Consider the following 18,024-nt stretch of genomic DNA (forward strand, 5'->3'; position numbering starts at 1 on the left):
GCACCCAACAATCTTCATTTTAAAGAAATTTAGCATTGCATGTATATAGGAAATAGACGGCATGTTGATACAGGATCTTTCTGGGAGGAGTTTTTAAAATTTTTATTTTATTGTTTAATTTTATTGGTATAGCAGCTATTTAGCACCATTTGAATACAGGGGAAGTCAAGGGACAGCGCTCTAATGTGGAGTTGGAAACACAGCCCTTTCTGCCTCTGGGCCTGAAGAGTACAGAATCAGGTGGGCTGTGTATCAGGAGTAGTGGTCCTGGGGTGCCTGGGTGGCTCAGAGGGTTAAGCCTTTGCCTTCAGCTCAGGTCACAATCTCAGGGTCCTGGGATTGAGCGCTGCATGGGGCTCTCTGCTTGGCAGGGAGCCTGCTTCCCCCTCTTTCTCTGCCTGCCTGCTTGTGATGTCTCTCTCTTGTCAAATAAATAAACAAAAAAATCTTAAAAAAAAAAAAAAGGAGTAGTGGTCTTGGATTGGGGACATGCATCCAGCCTATGGCAGAAGGGGGTCCAATCAGAGACATCCTCTGACCTCACCCTCCTCTGTCTGTCTGCTGGGAGACTGTACTGGTGAAACCCAGGAAGGCAGAGGGCCCAAAGCCTTGTCAATGTGTCTGTGCATGTGGGGAGAAAACCTGGATGGGAGATAACCCCACTACATCTAGAAATAAGCATCCTTCTTCATTTGAAATAAATATATATATGTATTCATATAGTGATGAAATAATTGTATTTCCAGTGTCATTCCTTATTTAGTCTTACTGGAATTTTGCTAATTTTTTTTTTTTTCAGGGAATCCCCTATTGGCTTTTGTTGACCCATTCTCTTTTAAAATACTCTAACCCATCAGTTATTGTGTTTATTGTTATTAATTCCTTTGTCTGTTTCTTTCTGACTCCTTGGACTGATCACTCAGCTAGTTTAGTAACATTTTTCCCCTTGAGACATAATATAGGCAACTTTCAAAATAGTACAGATTTTCCTTTGAACATAGGTGTGGTCATAGCCATAACTTTTGAGGCACAGTGTACTACTTTCTTAAATATTCTGCAATGATGTAACTATTGATGTAGTGGTTATTTAGAGGTTTATCCTGCAATTTTCAAAAGGTTATTTTTTAAAAATTAGCTGTTTGGTATTAATTTTCTGGCCTGTTGTATTATGACTTTATTTATTTATTTTTTAAAAAAGATTTTACTTACTTATTTGACAGAGAGAGATCACAAGTAGGTAGGGAGGCAGGCAGAGAGGGGAAGAAGCAGCCTCTCCACGGAGCAGAGAGCCCAATGCAGGGCTCAATCCCAGGACCCTGGGATCATGACCTGAGCCGAAGGCAGACACTTAACTGACTGAGCCATCCAGGTGCCCCAATTCTTCTCCTTTCTTAATAAGATCTGGAGTTTTAGTCTCAGATTATGGTTATTACAAGATCATATTTTATATTATGTGTATCTTCCAGAAATGATTTTTGGTATTAGTGTTTAGTTTTATAACCTGCGTTTCAATTACTGAAGTTGTTTCTCTTTCACTGGGTTGTATGTTCACCTCCTGTCCATGAAGCCATTTGTCCTAGATACTTACCAAGCTCCTGCTAGAAGCTGGGGATTGTGTTATGTCTGCATGATACAGTGGCAAGATCTGCCCTCACAGACTTTTATAATCTCAAATAAAAGAAAAAGCACAGCAACAATAGAAAACAGGTGCCACAGTACCACAGAGGGGAATCACAAGGTACTAGACATGGTACCTAGGTGAGACCTGGATTTGCTGTGGGTGGTGATTTGGTTGGTCAGTTAAGACCTGCTAAGGAGGAGGAGTTACAAAAGTATGGAGAGTCCTGAGGACAAGATTGTTCCAGGTAGAGAAAACAGGGACCAAACCTGGGAGGTGAGGAGGAGCTTAAAATGTTGGCCAGGTGCGGAGCATGATGTGGGGAGTGTGAGCCAGAGCCTGGGGATGAAGGCAGGGCATGGGCAGGAGGAGCGCAACCACTGTGATGAGGCTGGACATGACCCTGAGGACACAAGGGAGGCATGGGGAACTGCAAGTTGGGGGGTGACAGGATCAGATTTTAATTTCACAAGCATCACCATGGCTACAAAGTGAAGAACAGTTTCCTGGGGCCATATTGAAGGGTCAGAGTGCAGCTTAGGGGACATTTCCACAGGCTAGGAGAGATGGTGGTGGCCCAAACTCAGTTGGTATGAGTCAGGATGGAGAGAACAGGACGATCCTGAGAGACGGTTAGGAGGTGGAGTTGTGGGAATCTACGAACTTGAGTTTCCCAACCCTGAGATAGTCTTTCATCTCATCTGTCTCTCTTTTTTTAAATAAGACAACAATTTTTAAAAGATTTTATTTATTTATTTGAGAGAGAGAGAGAAAGAGAGAGAGAGGGATTGAGAGAATGAGTGGAGGGGCAGAAGGAGAAGCAGACTCCCCATAGAGCTGAGATCCCGATGTGGGACTCCATCCCAGGACCCTGGGATCACAACCGGAGCTGAAGGCAGAAGCTTAACAACTGAGCCACTCAGGCGCTCCCTGTCACCTCATCTCTTTGACAACTGGTGTATTTCACCCCACGGACCTTCAGCCCTGGACACTTGAGACAACCTACCCTTGTTAAGCATATTGATGGGCGGGGGCTGCTGCATCCTGTGGCCAGTGCTCTACCTCGCCTTGTGCTGTGTCGACCACGTCTGACACAGTCATTCAGGTCCTCCTCTATAATACGTTCTTTAGCTGGTTTCCAGGAAGCCTCATTGGCCCCTCCTTTTTCCTTGGCTGTCTTCTCATTTCTCCTTCTTCTTGATGTTGGAATGTCTCTGCATTCAGCCCTTGTTTCTCTTCTTCTTCTGTGCATTCTCACTTCCTGGTGATCCCATCCAGTTTCCTGGCTTTAAATCCCATGCGTATGTAGAGAAGGTGTAGTACGTACACATAATGGAATGTCACTCAGCCATAAAAACGACTGAAGTAGGGGCGCCTGGGTAGCTCAGTGGGTTAAGCCGCTGCCTTTGGCTCAGGTCATGATCTCAGAGTCCTGGGATCGAGTCCCGCGTCGGGCTCTCTGCTCAGCGGAGAGCCTGCTTCCCTCTCTCTCTCTCTGCCTGCCTCTCCATCTACTTGTGATTTCTCTCTGTCAAATAAATAAATAAAATCTTAAAAAAAAAAAAAGACTGAAGTCTTGCACTTTGCAATGACAAGGGGCTAGAGAGTATGATGCTAAGTAAAATAAGTCAGTCAGAGAGGGACACATGACCTATGATCCCACTTATATGTGAAATTGAAGAAACAAAGAAAGAAGGAAAGAAAGAAGAAAAGAGACAAACCAAAAAACCCCAGACTCTTAATTATAGAGAACAAACTGGTGGTTACCATAGGGGCTGTGAAGGGGGATGAGGGAAGTAGGTGAAGGGCACTAAGAGTGTACTCATTCATCATGATGAGCACTGAGGAATGTACAGAATTGTGGATTCACTGTATCGTATACCTGAGACTGATATAACACTAGGTGTTGATTATACTTGACTAAAAATAAATAAATTCCACTCACATGCCATTGGCACTCAAAAGTTGTATTTCTAGGTCAGTCAAATCCTTCCCTCAAGCCCCGGACTGGAACAGCCAACTGCTTCCTTGGTATCAAAACAACCCTGAATTCTGTTAATTACTATACCCACAATCTTCCCACTTCAGCTGATGGCAAACCCATCTAACCAGTCTCTTGGGCTGAATGCCTTAGAGGTCATCTTTGACCCCTCTCTTTCTCTCACATTGCACATTCAATCCACCAAGATACCCTGGTGGCTTCACCTCCAAAATACAGCCAGCATCAGAGTGCCTCCCTCCCACTTGCCCCCAGCACTCCTCACATGGATCCTCACGTAGCCCCCCAACTTGTCCCTCCACTTTCTGCACTCTTCCTCCTGACGTATTTCCTCAGCACAGAGAGCAGAGGGTCCCCATCAAATGTTAGCAGGTCCTGCCACTCTGCTCAAAGCCCTCCATGGCTAAAGTCATGACAATGCCCTATAAGTGCCCCATACTATTTGAGCCTCTCCTCTCCCTCTGGTCTCATCTCCTACTGTCACTGGTTCTCTCCACCATCAGCCACACTAGTCACCTCATTCTCAGGTCAGGCCCACTCTAATCTCAGACTGCATATTGGCTGCTGGTTGGCTGGCCCCTTCCCCTATAATACTTGAAATGCACATGTCCTCACCTCTCTCAAGTGTTGACTCAAAGCCACCCACCCTAGCTACTGCACGTACAACTGCAACTGCTCACCTTTTCCCTTACTTTCTCTCTTTCTAGTCCTTATCATTTTATTGGCCCGTTCATTATGCTTGTGGTTTAAAGACTGTCTTCCCATTAGACTGTTAGCCCCACGAAGGCAAGAATACGTCTTCCCCCTTGAACTATCTACTCATATATCCAAAACACCTAATATGTTGCTGACACGTGGCTGGTGCTCAATAAATATTTTTTGGCTAAATAATCAAATAAATAGAAGTATTTTTTTGATGCATTACGAAGGCATATCTTATGATCCCATGATATCTAAAAGCGTTTTACTTTTGCCATCAAAATGAAAACCATCTAGGATGAGTCTAAAATTCTAGCATCCAAACTTTTTTTTTCCACTAGAGGATTTATTTGGAGAGCAAGTAAAATGAGTCCATATGATTAAAATCTAATGACAAGTATACCGAAACCTTCATTACTACTACTTATCCATATTAGCATAATCAATTTTTAAAAAATTAATTTATTAATTTTTTATAAACATATAATGTATTTTTATCCCCAGGGGTACACATCCAAACTTTTTCTTTAAAAGTCTGAAAATGATATTTTCTTGTCTCATGATACTATAGCAGCAGAGAAATCAGAGTCCAGCCTGAGTTTGATTCCTTTATGAATAGCTTTTCTGCTCACATACTTGGCAAGATATTTTTCATGCTTTTTATGAATACTTCTGCTAGAATGTATATAGGAATGTGTCTCCAAGGACGCCTTGCTGGCTCTGCCGGTAGAGCATGAGACTCTTGATCTCAGGGTTGTAAATTCAAGTCCCATGTTGGGCATAGAGATTACTTAAAATTAAAATCCTAAAGAAAAGAGAAGAAATTAAAAATAAAAGGAGTGTGTCTCCCATCACTGATTTGCATAGAGTATCCATTCAACTTCTAGGAGTTAAGACTTTAAGACTTCTAGTGCAGCTAAGTTTTCTTCTATTATGTCTTTGATTACTATTTCTGATCCATTTGCTCTAGGCTTTTCTTCAGTAATATCACTTTTCTGTAGGTTGGCTCACTTCACTCTGCTCTTCATGACCACTTTTTCTTCTATTTCTTCTTCTTCTTTTTTTTTTTTTTTTTTACCTTTGCACTTAGGAAGAGGTTTTAATATTAGTAGTGAACACACAGTGGTTGATTTTCCAACAGTCCAAAGGATTAGTGTGATTCAGTCACAGTAACTCCATTCTACTTGTCATCACTGGTTTGGGAAAGTGCATGTTTAAGTCAGCCTGAGCCAGTGAAACATGGGAAGATCTCCTCAGGGCTTCCAGAGAAAAGCAATTGGATATGAAGCTGGCTGGCCCAGTTGTTGCTGGATGCCATCTTATCACAAAAGCTATTTTGAGGACAAAGCTGACTCACTGAGGTTGGACAAACCTGATTCCTTGATAGCTTCGTGAGGACACAGAAACAACCAGTCCAAAAGCCTGCCTTACTTCTACATTTCTTGTTATATGAGATACAGTGGGGTCTGGAACCAAGTCAGCGGCTGCCCAGTGGGGGCTGTGACCATAAGGAGGAGTCGTTGGGGTCCCAGAACCTTGGGGATGCAGGTACTGCTGGTGAACCTACCAAGGCAGAGAAAGAGGAGAAACACCCTGGCTTCTTTTTCCCTCCATGCCTAGTTTTCCATGGTGTCACCTTTTGCTGAAGCCAGTCAGAAACCAGCTGGCCTGGGACTCTGAGCTCAGCTTGAAAGTTCTAGCTGTGCTGCCCTCACCCCTTCAACAAGTCGAGTAGACCCCAGGGGACACCAGGGAAGGGATCTGAAGCCACAGGTGCCACCAGCCCAGCTCCCTTACTTAAATCACAGACTCTGTTCCTTTTATGAATCTGTTCTGTTTTCTGCCTTGCTTCATATACTCGCCACCCTCCCCCATATGACCTTGTCTCCTCCATCTTCCTTTTCACATCATTCTGCTGCCTTGTCCCCATCACGGGCTCTGGTTTTAGGGATGTAGAGGCTATGTCTTCTTGCACTCTGTAGGTGAGAGCATCCATGGCACACAGTTTCTCAGACTTTCTTCTGGATCTTCTGATGAGGGGTATAGGTCGCCTTTCTATTCTGTGGATGCTGTCCCCATTTTTTGTTTTTCTGCTCCCTTTCCCCGTCATGGATCTATTTATTTATCTCCCTATTCAGCATCAGTTAAGGGAAGATCAGACACGAGGTCTGTTAACATGCAGGGGAAGTCTGTGGTGCCAGTCTCATTCCACCAGGGGGGCCTGTGGAGGGCCTGAGCAGAGGTAGGCTCATGAGGATGGTGCCCAGCCTCCCTCTGCTTCCATATTCACCTGGTGACTGCGCCCCACCCCCACTGGGAGGCCTCCTCTCTTACCCTCTTCCCAGCAGAGCTCTCAGGTTGCTATGCAACCCGGGTTCCTTGGTTTCCACCTCTGCACTTCCCTGCATCTCCTAGAATGCACTGCATCTCCAAAGACATCCCCTAATGCCTTTTTGACCTCTAGAATATTTTTGTAGCAACTGCCTGATTGCCTGAAAACTCGGGGTGGTGCAGCGCAGGAGCGGGAGCTCCCTGACTCAGACATGAGGTCATCGTGTTGGGGCCTCGGATCTGCTTTGCGGCCCCCTCCCTTCCTGTCTTCCTTACCTCCTCTTGCCTGTCTTTGCAGCTATGTCAGTACGAAGACAAGAACGGCTGCCCTTCAAAAGCCCCTAATCACCTTACTGCTGGAAGAACCATCATCTCTGGGTGCCTCCCTACTCGAAACTTGTTTTTTTGTCCCAATCCCTTCCTGTTTCAAAGTCCAACATAAACGGGCTTTAGAGTAGGAGAGAGACAGAGGGAGAGCCAGGCAGGCAAGCATCTTCCCACCTGAGCCTCGCCCAGTCTTATCCCTTCACCACCGCACAGGATGCCCCCAACGTGTGGCTATTTCCGGCTTTCACGAGTCACCACTAATGTGCTATTTTCTGGGGCGTGGCGGTCTCTGATTTCAATGGTCTCCCTTCTGCACTGGGAGGAAACCACACCATGAAGAGGAGCGGTTCACACTGGATCCCTTCAGATCTAGTCTCCCAAGCCATTCCTGCTTCTTCGGACTTTCCCCGGAAACCCTCACCCAGCCACTGCCCCTGCCCTTGGCCCTCTCCCTTGTCTCTGCAAACTGTTAAATGGTCCCCAGGGACTGCACGTGACAGGAAAGGCCTCTCCCACACTGTCCCCCTCCCCCCCAGGGCCGCCCCCCCCCCGCAGACGCGCCCCCCCCCCCTCCCTGGGGCCCCTCCTCCCTGGGTCACAGACTGTGACCAAGTCTTATTGCCTGTCTCTGGGAATTCATTTCCTGTCTCTCCTCAGTTCCACCTCTCTGGGGCTCCCCGGCCCTCCCCCATCCCCCGGCACTGTGCCCCCTCACGTTTGCCAGGCAGCTGGCTGCTTCCATTATTTTTATGCCAACACAGTTTAAAGATCTCCGCCGCCTCCGTGCTGTCTGCGGAGACGCGGCAGTTACACTCCTCTGACATCTTGGTGTCATTAGGGTCCACGCGCACTCTCCTCGGCTAATGAGGCGGCAGAAAGAAAATTAAGGGGAAAAAACCACACAGGCGCCTTACTCTATATGCAGATGGAGAAATAAAACAAGAGCAAGAGAAACAGAGGTGCGCCATTTAGGGGAGCTCACCTCCGTCCTCCCAGGGGGAGGGGCGCATACGCCACTCGCTCACTGGAGACCGGAGGGAAATGGAGTCTGGTTTGTGACTACTACCACCCCGGGATTCTCCCCCTGAAAAGCTTGGGAGGTTGGAGAACCGTGAAGTCACTTCACCTTGTTCTGTACTTAGGTAAAATGCAAATGTAAAAACTTGGGCCCCATCCTTTCAGCATGGTCAGTGCTGGGAAGGTAAGGCAAGACCAGAGCTCTGCAGACGTTTCTAGAATCTGTCATTCTCACCGCCAATCTTCGTTCCCCTGGCGGAAGCTATCTGCAGGCCTCACCTGGATTGCCACAGCAGCGTGTGCTTTCCCACTCATCCCCTGCCCGCACATTTTCTCCATTCTTCTGCAGAAAAATCAACCCCATGCTCATTTGATTATGTCACTTCTGCTTCAAATGATGTAATACATTCCCACTGCTCTTAAGACAAAGGCTAAGACTCTTAATCCCTGAAACCTCTGCCTCTTGCCCCCTCTTACTGCTTCCTTCTAGCTCCTGGGTCATCTTTCAACTGCCCCTACTACAGTGCTCTTTCTGCTCCAAGATTCTTGCCTATGCTGCCGGGAATGGCCCTTCCTTTCTTCACACAGCCGAGTCTTCCGCCTTCAGGTTTGGGCTCACTCCCCACGCGCCCAGGGAAGTCTCTCACCCTGCCCTCTGCGTCAGCCAGCTCAGGCCCCCATTTGGCACTTTCGAGCCACACAGGGCCTTGTTTGAGCAAGCTCTCCGACCATGGCAACTTCGCACTGAACATGTAGTGGTTTGAGTCAAGGCTGTCCTCCACTCAGGTGACTGGCAGCTCCACTAGGGCGGGACACACGCGAACTGCCGTCCAACACGAACTCCAGCACTGAGCACAGGCGTTCTGAGAAACGTCTGCTGAAGGAGTAAGCAAGTGCCGGGGGGAGACAGCCTGTGAGTGCGGCTTGGTGGAGATGGCTCATTGCTGCTGCAGTCCCTGCACAGCCAGCACTCCTGGGCCAGTCTGGATGATTTAGATGGCCCAGCACAGAGGAACAAGGGGCAGGAGATGTGAGCAAAACCCACATTGCAGACCAAGCATCTGACCCACTATCCACTAGTGACAATTGCAAAACAAATTTGGATCTGCTGGTGTGTGTCACCCCACCCTCCCGCCTGCTCTCCTGCAGGCCGGCGCCTGCCCAGGCGGACAGCTTCCAGGATTCAAACCCGGCAGCAGCCTGCCACCGCGCCTGCGCCTGCCCTCGCGCCCCAACGTCTGACTCCGGTGTTAACTAGCGGGCAGCCGGGCAGAAAGGCCTGGCACTGTCAACATGCTTGCTTCCCAAGCTGTGACACCACTTTGATTTTCGGGGCAGAGCACTGCGCACGGCTCCGATGGATGCTCCGAGTCCGCCTGCCGCGGCGACGGTGCCTTTGTCTGGGCATGGGGGAGCTGTGATTTATGTCATAAGCTCGCTGTGAAACCTTTGCCTCAGTAATTCTGAGCTCCGTGGGTGTCTCTTTACATCTATTTAAAGCACGGCTGTTGCCCACGGACGGCGTGCTCTGTGACATTCCCCGGTGCCTCTGTGTACGCCCCGCCACGGCGCTGAGTCTTGCCGGCAGAGCGTCTTTGTGGCTCGGTTCAGTGTTTGCTGCGCACTCCACGAGTCTGCTGAGCAGTCGGGTCTGTCCCTTTGATGCCCTGCGTGGTGATTAGACCCCTTCCCTGGTGGACCACTTGCAGGGGCCTGGGGGGAGGGACGGGCTGCTGCCTGATTTCCAGAGTTCGCTGTGTTTGTCCTGGGCAAGGCTAGAACAAACGCAGCCGCCTGCCTCTGTTTACAGGATTCCCAGGGTGGCGGTCAGTGTGTTCCCCTTTGAAACCCACTCCAGACCTGAGCGCCAGGGGCTGGTGGCTGTGGACCCCATCGGCACTCCTCGGTGGGGTAGAGGTAGAGGTAGAGGTATGGGGGATCTCGGCGCAAAGAAGTCTCATCCCGGTTTCCAAAGATCTAACCCTTGGGGCACTGGCCCTGGAGTTGTTGGAGCTCACTTCATTCATTCAGCAAACACTGATGGAGGAATTGCCCTGCGGCACTGTGCTTACTGTGGGGTGGAGGAGACAAGGTGGCAATGCTTTTTTGTGAACACCTCCAGGTATTAAGCTTTCTCAAGAAAGCTCCAATCCCTTCCCAGATGGTGTGAAATGGCTGAGAGATCCATTGTCACTTTTAGGAGCCAAGCGCTTCTCATGGCTTCTTGGTCATTGCTGTATAACGGCCTCTGAGTTCAAACCTACCTGAAGCTCCCTGCCCCCCCTCAGTGGCCATGCTCTAGTCTCATGTGGCTGGCGAAGCATGGGGGAATTCCAGGAGGGGGCCCTTGGGGGCCCAGGCGGGAGACATTGTGCCTTCTCCTGCATCTCGAAGCAAAGATAGGATAATTCTTAGAGCTCTGAAGACAGAGTTCAGGTGCTGGAGGTCCTGCCCCCAGGGATGATGTCCATGAGGCTGTGCCCAGGACTTGGAAACCTACAGAGATCACTCAGATCGCATGACTCCCAGGCTAACAAAGGATTACGACTCGTCACTACTGAACTATATTGACTTTTTTCTCTTTTAAAGAACTTGCCCCAAATATTTTTCACTTTTGGCCTATGCGTAAGGACATTTATTTTGTTCTGTTTGTTTCTCGGTCCTTCTTTATGCGGTTCCATGCCAGGAAGGGTGAAGTGAGCTTCTTGGTTTAATGCAAACATGGCCGGAGGGGCAGCAGGGATGTCCTGTTCCCTTGGCTGATAAACCAAGATCGCTAATACGGGGACACATTGCAATGTAAATGATGACTATGAAAGGTAAGTGGTACAGAATATGGAAATGCTGGTGCTCCCTTTCAAGAGCCTGCCATATTGAAATTCTGCATTAGTGGAGTGCCATGGAGAACAATTCAAAGATACTGTGAGAGGTAGGGGAAGAACCTTGTCACAGTGCTGGTGAGGTAAGGACACACCGAGGGAGTTATGTGGGTAGAATTGCCCCTCTTTGACCTATGTTTTAATAGACACAAGTGTTACTCTGAATGCATCTACAAGGCAAAGTTGGCATTTGAGAGAAGTGTGTGGATTTCACTATTTCAGACCATCTAGAGTGATGTCCTTTTAAAGTAGAAGCTTTTCAGCTATTTGTTCAAAACATACCCAGCCAAAGTGTGTCTCCTGCATATGATCACTGAGTCTGGGGATAATTTTTAAGTCGAACACTCTCAGTTTATACCTAATGGCATGACTTCCTTTCAATGGAGTCTTTTTAGGAGGACAAACCCTTATTCCAACCAATATTTGGGGGACCTTCGTTTTGGAAATATTTTCCATCTTCTAAGTGCTTTCTCTAATGGGCAATCCTTATCCTTTATCTTTGTCATTTCAGGGCAGATCTGATACGTGGAAAAAGTGACATGCTGCTTCAGAGTCAAGTCTGAAACTTGGGGCTGAGACCCCAACACAGTCCTAACCCTGAACGAGGCATTTCACCTGGCTGAAACCCAGGTGGGAGAACCTCATGGGCCTGGGTCACGTGCCCGGTGTCTTTTGTAGTAGTGTGGTGTGGACTGAATGTCAGATATTTGCGGACGTGTCAAGTGCTTTCATTCAAGTAATGACTAAGGTAGGTAGCCAGATTGGGTATTTCATTTTATATCAAACACTGGATGGACTTTCATTGTTTACCAATTAGATAAGCTGCCAAAACATTTTGAGCCATGAGGGCGCCGTCCAACTAAGTGTCCTGTGTCCCCAGTTTATTTAAAAACAACTATATTTAAGTTGGCTCTGCATCCAACGTGACGCTTGAACTCACAACCCGGGGATTAAGAGTTGCAGGTTCCACCCAAGGAGCAAGCCAGGCGCCCAGCCAACTGAATTTTCTAGGGACTGGCCCAGGGCCACCTGCCCTTCCAAGTGTGGCCCCAAGTTCAGCAGCCACCGCCTCACCAGGGAGAGCTATATTCCCCCACCTCCCGCACCCGGGGAATCAGAAGCTGCAATCCCGACAAGTTCGCAGGCGCAGCGAGCCCCCAGCTGCAGGCCGGTCCCCGGGGCCCTCTTACCTTGGGGAAGGCGTCGGGCCACACGGCGGGGGAGCCGTGGTTGAGCAGCGCCTGCACGGTGCGCTGCGGGCCGGGCTCAGGAGCGCAGGCGGCCGTCTGCAGCGCGCGGGCCAGCGGCGAGGCCCCGCCGTAGTCGAGCGCGCCCGCGTCAGCGCCGTGTCGCAGCAGGAGGAGCGCCAGCCCCGGGCACGCGTGGCCGCAGGCCTTGTGCAGCGGGCTGCGCTCGTCCTCGTCGCGCGCGTCCGCCGCCGCCCCGCGCCGCAGCAGGAGCGCGCACAGGCGCAGGCGGCGCGCGTGCTCGTCGGGCCACCGCGCCGCGCCGCACGCCGCGCTCAGGGGCGTCTCGCCGCGCCCGTTCCTCGAGTCCACGCGCGCGCCGCAACCCAGGTAGAGGCACGCGTGCTCGTCCAGGCCGCGCTGCGCCGCGACGTGCAGCGGTGTGTCCCCGCCCGCGCCGCCCGCGCAGTGCACCGAGGCGCCGTGCTCCAGCAGCGCTTGCGCACACCTGTGGGAAGGCCAAGGCGGGTCATTGCGAGGTCGGGGTGCGCGACCCCCCCTATGGCCCCTGATCGCCGCTGCCACCCCTTCACCCCTCCACTCTACTCCTGGGGCATGTCGGCTCCGTGGAAGGCAGGGGCGGCTGTGAGCTCAGCATTTCCCTACCCAGGCTCTGGGAGGTCAGCCTGAGCTGAGGGGCGGAACTGAGAGTCTGGACGACACTGGGGCTTACAAGTGGTGGAGGTAGCTGGAAGGTTTCCGAAGACGCCATGTGCAGAGTAGGACCTTACGAGGAATTTGTAGCTGCTTGGTGATCCTTGGGAAGGTAATGTGGTTCAAATGGCAGCGCTCGAAGCACTAATTACCTGGGCTCTTTGTCATAGTTGCCAATCATAGAGGGCCTGGGAGTCCTGGTTCTATCGAGGGTCCTTTAGACCATCAGGCTCTTTCTCAGTCTCTGCTGTAAACTGTTCATCTTTAGTGATGGTGTGAGGCAAGGCTTGCCTTGCTCCCACAGAGGGACTGAATGCATCCTTCAAGGCAATGACACGGATTGGTCCTGGGGTGTCCTCAGACAGGGCTGGAAGAAGGAGTAGAGCACATAGCCATCCCTAACTAGGGGGATCCCTTTGTTTCAATCGGACTTTCCTTGGAGACTGTGAATCTTGGCTGAGCCCATCTGGGTACAGACCCCAGTGGTCTCCTGGGGGGGGGGTCCTAGATTCCTATGGGACACTGTGGTCTCCCTCAGAGGTGGGAGTCCTCTGCTGCCTCCCAGTCCACCAGCTGATCCCAAAGTGTCCTCTTCCTCAAACACCAGTGCCTCTCGGGACAGTGGCTTCTTCAGAGCCTCTTGGCACCTGGGGGAACGCCACACGCCTACCTAAGGGCAGATGGCAGGCTGCTGACTGGGCCAGGGTCATGCTGAGCCTTGGGCCTCAGACCCCAGTGGGAAACTCTCGGCTGAAAGCAGGAGGCCAGTCGCACAGCCCCTCCCTCCACCACGGGGCTGGCCCTTGTCCCCTGTGGGCACTCCTAAAACACCAGCCCCACTGCGAACCCGTGCTCCTGGGTCACTGTCTGGACAAGCTGTGAATGTGTTTGCCTTGCTCACGGAGCTTTCGGCCTCTCTAGCTCGTCCATGCCTGTCAGTCCCCTTCTCATCTCCGCCCTGCTCAGACGTGGGTTGTAGGCCCCTCATCTCTCAGCCCGTCCTGGCCTTCTTCCTTCCTGAGTGGCACTGTGGTCACTCTTCTCAGCATCCCAGCCCCTGGAACTGAGGGGACGTGGCCATCCCCCACGCCAAATGTGGCTCGTGAGCCTCTGCTCCCTCTCGGTTTCCTGTGTCCTCCCCGTCCGCCCTCTGGTCCTGCTTTATTCTGAGCTCTGGCTCTCTCAGGAGCCGCCGCCCATCCTGCTTTCTGCCCACGAGTCCATCCCGACTGCCACTGGGATCTGTTTCTGCAACGACTGCTCCGTCCTTTCCGCATGTGCCTGGGGAAGGGAGTCCCCCCTCTCCATCATCTGCCCCAGATTTAACCCTCTTCTGCCTCCCTGTCTTGTTCTGTAAGTTATTGGCTCTTTGCCTTTTTCTTGTCACCCGGCTGCCCTGCATTTCAACTGGTCACTTGGCCCCGTGGACTCCTAGTCATTCATCATCACCGGAAACGCTTCCTCCTTCCGCTCCCACCGCCACCGCCCTGTGTGGAGGCCCACATCATTTCTAGCCTGAGCTTTAGCCGCGGACTCCTACTCTGCCCCCTGCTCTAATCGAGCAAGCTCCATACCACCCAGAAAGAGCCTCTCCAGTGTGACTCAGCCATGTGCCCGATGAAACCCCAAGGGCTCCTCCTGCCCGCTGCACGGAGCCCATGCTCGTTTCCCCCTCAGACACAGGACGCGGTCTGACCCAGCTCCCACTGGCCTTGCGGCTTTAATTCCTGGAGCTCCAGCCTGTGTCTCAACCCTGCCTGGCCAGGTGCAGTTCTTGGAACACACCTGCTGTGTCGTGCCCTCATGCCTTCTGCCTGCGGCTCCTTCCTGGGGGTGGTGCACACATTCCCCACGTCCCCTCCTCTTCATCTGCGATGCCTTCCCAGTGCCACCGACAGAGGGTTACCCCCCTGTGTTGTCATCATATACCACATACATGAAGTGCCCGGGGAATTGCATTTATCACACCACGTTTCAAACGTGCATTAGCACGTCTGGCTCCTCTCTTAAGACGGGTGGCTCCCTGAGTGTAGAAATGGGGTTTTATTGGTGTCTGTGCCTCAGTGCCCACAGCAGAGCTAGCCCGCTGTGGATATTCCCTGAAATTCAACATGTCGCACCAACGCATCTGCTTAATGACTGCTTTTCAGCTCTCCTTTCTGTGGCGGCTCTTTTTCCTGTTATTTACCTGGCTGGGGCTCCGAACGAGATCCCCCTTCGAGGGTTTCCAGGCTGGAAGTGGCTTCTGTCCTTCCGTCCCATTCATGTCTCTACCCCGGGTCCCTCAGCATTTTTTAATTCTGTCTCTCTAGTTCTCTAGCCTCCCGACAGCAGTATCTGGAGAAGTGGTTTGTCTTGGGGGGAAGAATCTTTATAAACAAATACAGTTTGATGTGAAATGTCCTTCGGGACAATAACCAGCTAAGAGAGGATGCGAATTTCACAATCAGTGTTTCGCATTTGCTTCCTCCTTGCCTCTCTGGGAGGCATTTTGAACATTTTGAACAGTGCAGCAGGAGGTGAGAAATCAAGGGTTCTGTCTCATTTTGTCGCGGAGCCTGTGTGTGCTCACAAACAATCACAAAACATTTTCTTTTACTATTTTTTTTTTTTTTTAAAGCTGCCTAGCTTTTCCAAAGAGGTCCACGGGGAAATAGAGCCGGGTCTCTTTCCCCCATCCAGGGCTTCACCGGCGGAGGGCCAGGTTGCTGTTCGCAACAAGGATACCCTTCAGAAGAACGAGGACACCGGCCCACCCTCTGGAGGGCTGCAGGTGCCCTTTTTCGTTTTTAATGAAGAGCTTCTAATTGGCCAAACCTTGGCACTTCCTTCGAGCAGGTAATGATGTAACTTGCAGACCACAGGCATGAGAGAAACAACACAAACAATTGACTGAGGCAGATCTAGCCGGCGCACACTGGGCAGTCATCAAAAATGAAGGTGTGGGAGCCTGTTTAATGACACGGAAAGCTATTTGCAGTGGTTATGTGAAAAGATGAGGTACAAAACAGCACTGAGCAGTCTTGTGTGTGTGTGTTTTGTTTTGTTTTTGTGTTTTAAAGCAGAGATGTATAGGCATCGATAGCAAGCAAGCCTGGAAGTAGGCTGATGTGTGTTTACCTATGGCTGATGGGGTGAGGGGTGTTCTGATTTCCTTTTTGCTTGCCTATATTTTCAAAATTTGCATAATGAATCAGAGTTACAGTTCGAGAAGGGAGCAAGAGAGGCTGATAATAACAGACCCGTCCCCTGCCGGCTGTTGCGACATTCCTGGATTCTAAGAATGTCAGCTGAGCTTTCCAGGTTCCCAGAATGAGCTCAAAGTTTCCATGGCTCTGTCCAAGCTGCGCTTCATAGAAAGTATGTATGGCAGTACCCCCCGAGAAGGTGAGCCTGAAGTTGGGCAGGGGTGGTGATAAGCAGAGTGGTAAGTGATAACTGTCTTGGGGACCTCCTAGACCTGACCTTATAGGTGTCAAGTTCTCCAGCAGAAGAAGAAATAGCCCAGGGAGGAAAGCCCCACCCAAGTTTTTGCACAACTGTGTGGGCAACTCAGCTTTGGCCGAGTCCTTTCCTCGGAGGCAGGTTTTATGAGTAGGTTTCCTGCTATCCTGATAGGCAGGCAAGTCAGGAAGGCCTGGGGCCAGTGTCCAACGGTCACTGTCAGGGACCAAGACTACATTTCCATGTAAGCATGTCAGAATGACTTGTCTCTGGCTTGCAGGGATTAAGGAGACACTGTGTGTCTGAACAGCCTCTGATCCAAAGCAGCTGGGGTGAACACTAACAGCCCCCATGCCTCTTCGCCATCCTTGATAGTGATCGTGGTGACAGGCTGTTACAAGGGCCCGAGGTTCATAGTACACAGAAAAAGTTACTTGAGCCAAAAAGCAGGAGTTAATAGAGATGAGCCCATCAAGGGCTATTGAATCAATGTCATTTTAACTAATTTCTAAGTGGGGAAGTAGGGTTCTGAGCCCATATCCCACACATGGCTCCCATCAACCTTCCAGCATCTTCCCGAGGCCCTGCCTGGTTCCCTCTCAGGTGCGGAAGCCCACACCAATCCTTCATCCCGGGCTTTTCTGCTGTTTCCTCACTCCCTTGATACCACCTGCCAAGCCTCCCTGCATCCTGTGAGACCATGCCTGCTCAAGGATTTCCTTCTTTCCTCCTCATTACTTGGTTTCCACAAAGTCCTCAACAATGGGATTTCAAAGCCTCTGGACCTGAGCTGAGAGGTCCCCAGTACTTGATTTTTAGATTTATTTTTAAAAAATGTCTGCGGTTTTGCAACAAATCTACACTGTGGACGGAATTTGCAGGTGGGGAAACTGAGGCTTAAAAGACCAGTGACTTGCATCAGGCCATACAGTCAAGGACTTCCTCCTCTGGCTCCAAAGCTCTCAGTCACTTTGCCCACCTGCTGCCTCTTCCCACTGGTATCGTCTGTTACTCCGAGCCAGGAGTGCAAGGCATTTTCCATAAGTTATTTCTGGACTTTTCTGCCAGTGGTTTGTGCATTCGATCATTCATTCAGTAAGTGGGGAGCACCGTCTGTGCTTTGTTCAGAATGGCCCTCAAAGCAGGGAGAAGTGTGTCTTGTTCAAGCACGTCACAAGAATTTCTGGGAAGACTCGTGGACCCAGAAGGCAGGACAAAGCAGGGGAGGCCACCAGCCTTGGGGACTTGGTGCTACGAGGCAGGTGAGAGCAACCTGCTTCTCACCCAGTTGTGCCAGCAGCTCTGCACACAAGATCTCATTCTTACCAGCTGGACTCAGTTTTCGAGGTTTGGGCAAGGATCTCAAGGGTTACATGGGAGATGACAGTGAACCCACAGCCAGTACATCGTGCTTGGGGAGGGAGCCCCAGCTATCCCTGGATAACAGCATGACCCAGCAACCACCAAAAACCGGTACCGAGAGAGCAATGCAACCAATAGGGAGAAGAAACTGTTCAAAATCAAATGAAACTTAAGGTCCAGAAACCTCACTTAATCTTTCTCGTGGGGAAACAGACACAGCTCCTATGTTTGCATGTTAATCATCTGTCTCCTGAGCAGTGTTTCCTGTGGCCGGAGGTCGCCAGGGTCCTTGGATAAGCCTGACTGCCCTTCCCCATTCTCCTTCCATGACTGTTGTCCAGTCCCCCTGACAGGCAGAAGGGGTTTCACACTGGTTGATGTGCATAGTGAGTGTTATGAACCAGACTTGTTGGATCATCGTTGCTACTATGTTTCCTTTTCAGAGCT

General features: G+C 50.5%; 1 protein-coding gene and 1 long non-coding RNA gene across 4 annotated transcripts in view; one reads left to right on the top strand and one right to left on the bottom strand.

Moving 5' to 3' along the window:
- Positions 1–18,024, top strand: part of LOC132013674 (uncharacterized) — a 137,845-nt gene that overhangs the window by 24,003 nt on the left and 95,818 nt on the right. For all 3 annotated transcript variants that reach the window (XR_009403065.1, XR_009403067.1, XR_009403066.1), the window contains exon 2: positions 11,382–11,618. This is a non-coding gene — a long non-coding RNA (uncharacterized LOC132013674). The remainder of the gene's footprint in view (positions 1–11,381; positions 11,619–18,024) is intronic.
- Positions 1–18,024, bottom strand: part of ASB18 (ankyrin repeat and SOCS box containing 18) — a 61,420-nt gene that overhangs the window by 5,236 nt on the left and 38,160 nt on the right. Inside the window, exon 5 of the mRNA XM_059393778.1 lies at positions 12,061–12,565. Coding sequence (XP_059249761.1) covers positions 12,061–12,565 — 505 coding nt within the window. The remainder of the gene's footprint in view (positions 1–12,060; positions 12,566–18,024) is intronic.

Source organism: Mustela nigripes, chromosome 3 (genome assembly GCF_022355385.1).
Source record: "Mustela nigripes isolate SB6536 chromosome 3, MUSNIG.SB6536, whole genome shotgun sequence".
In the NCBI taxonomy this organism is placed as follows: domain Eukaryota; kingdom Metazoa; phylum Chordata; class Mammalia; order Carnivora; family Mustelidae; genus Mustela; species Mustela nigripes.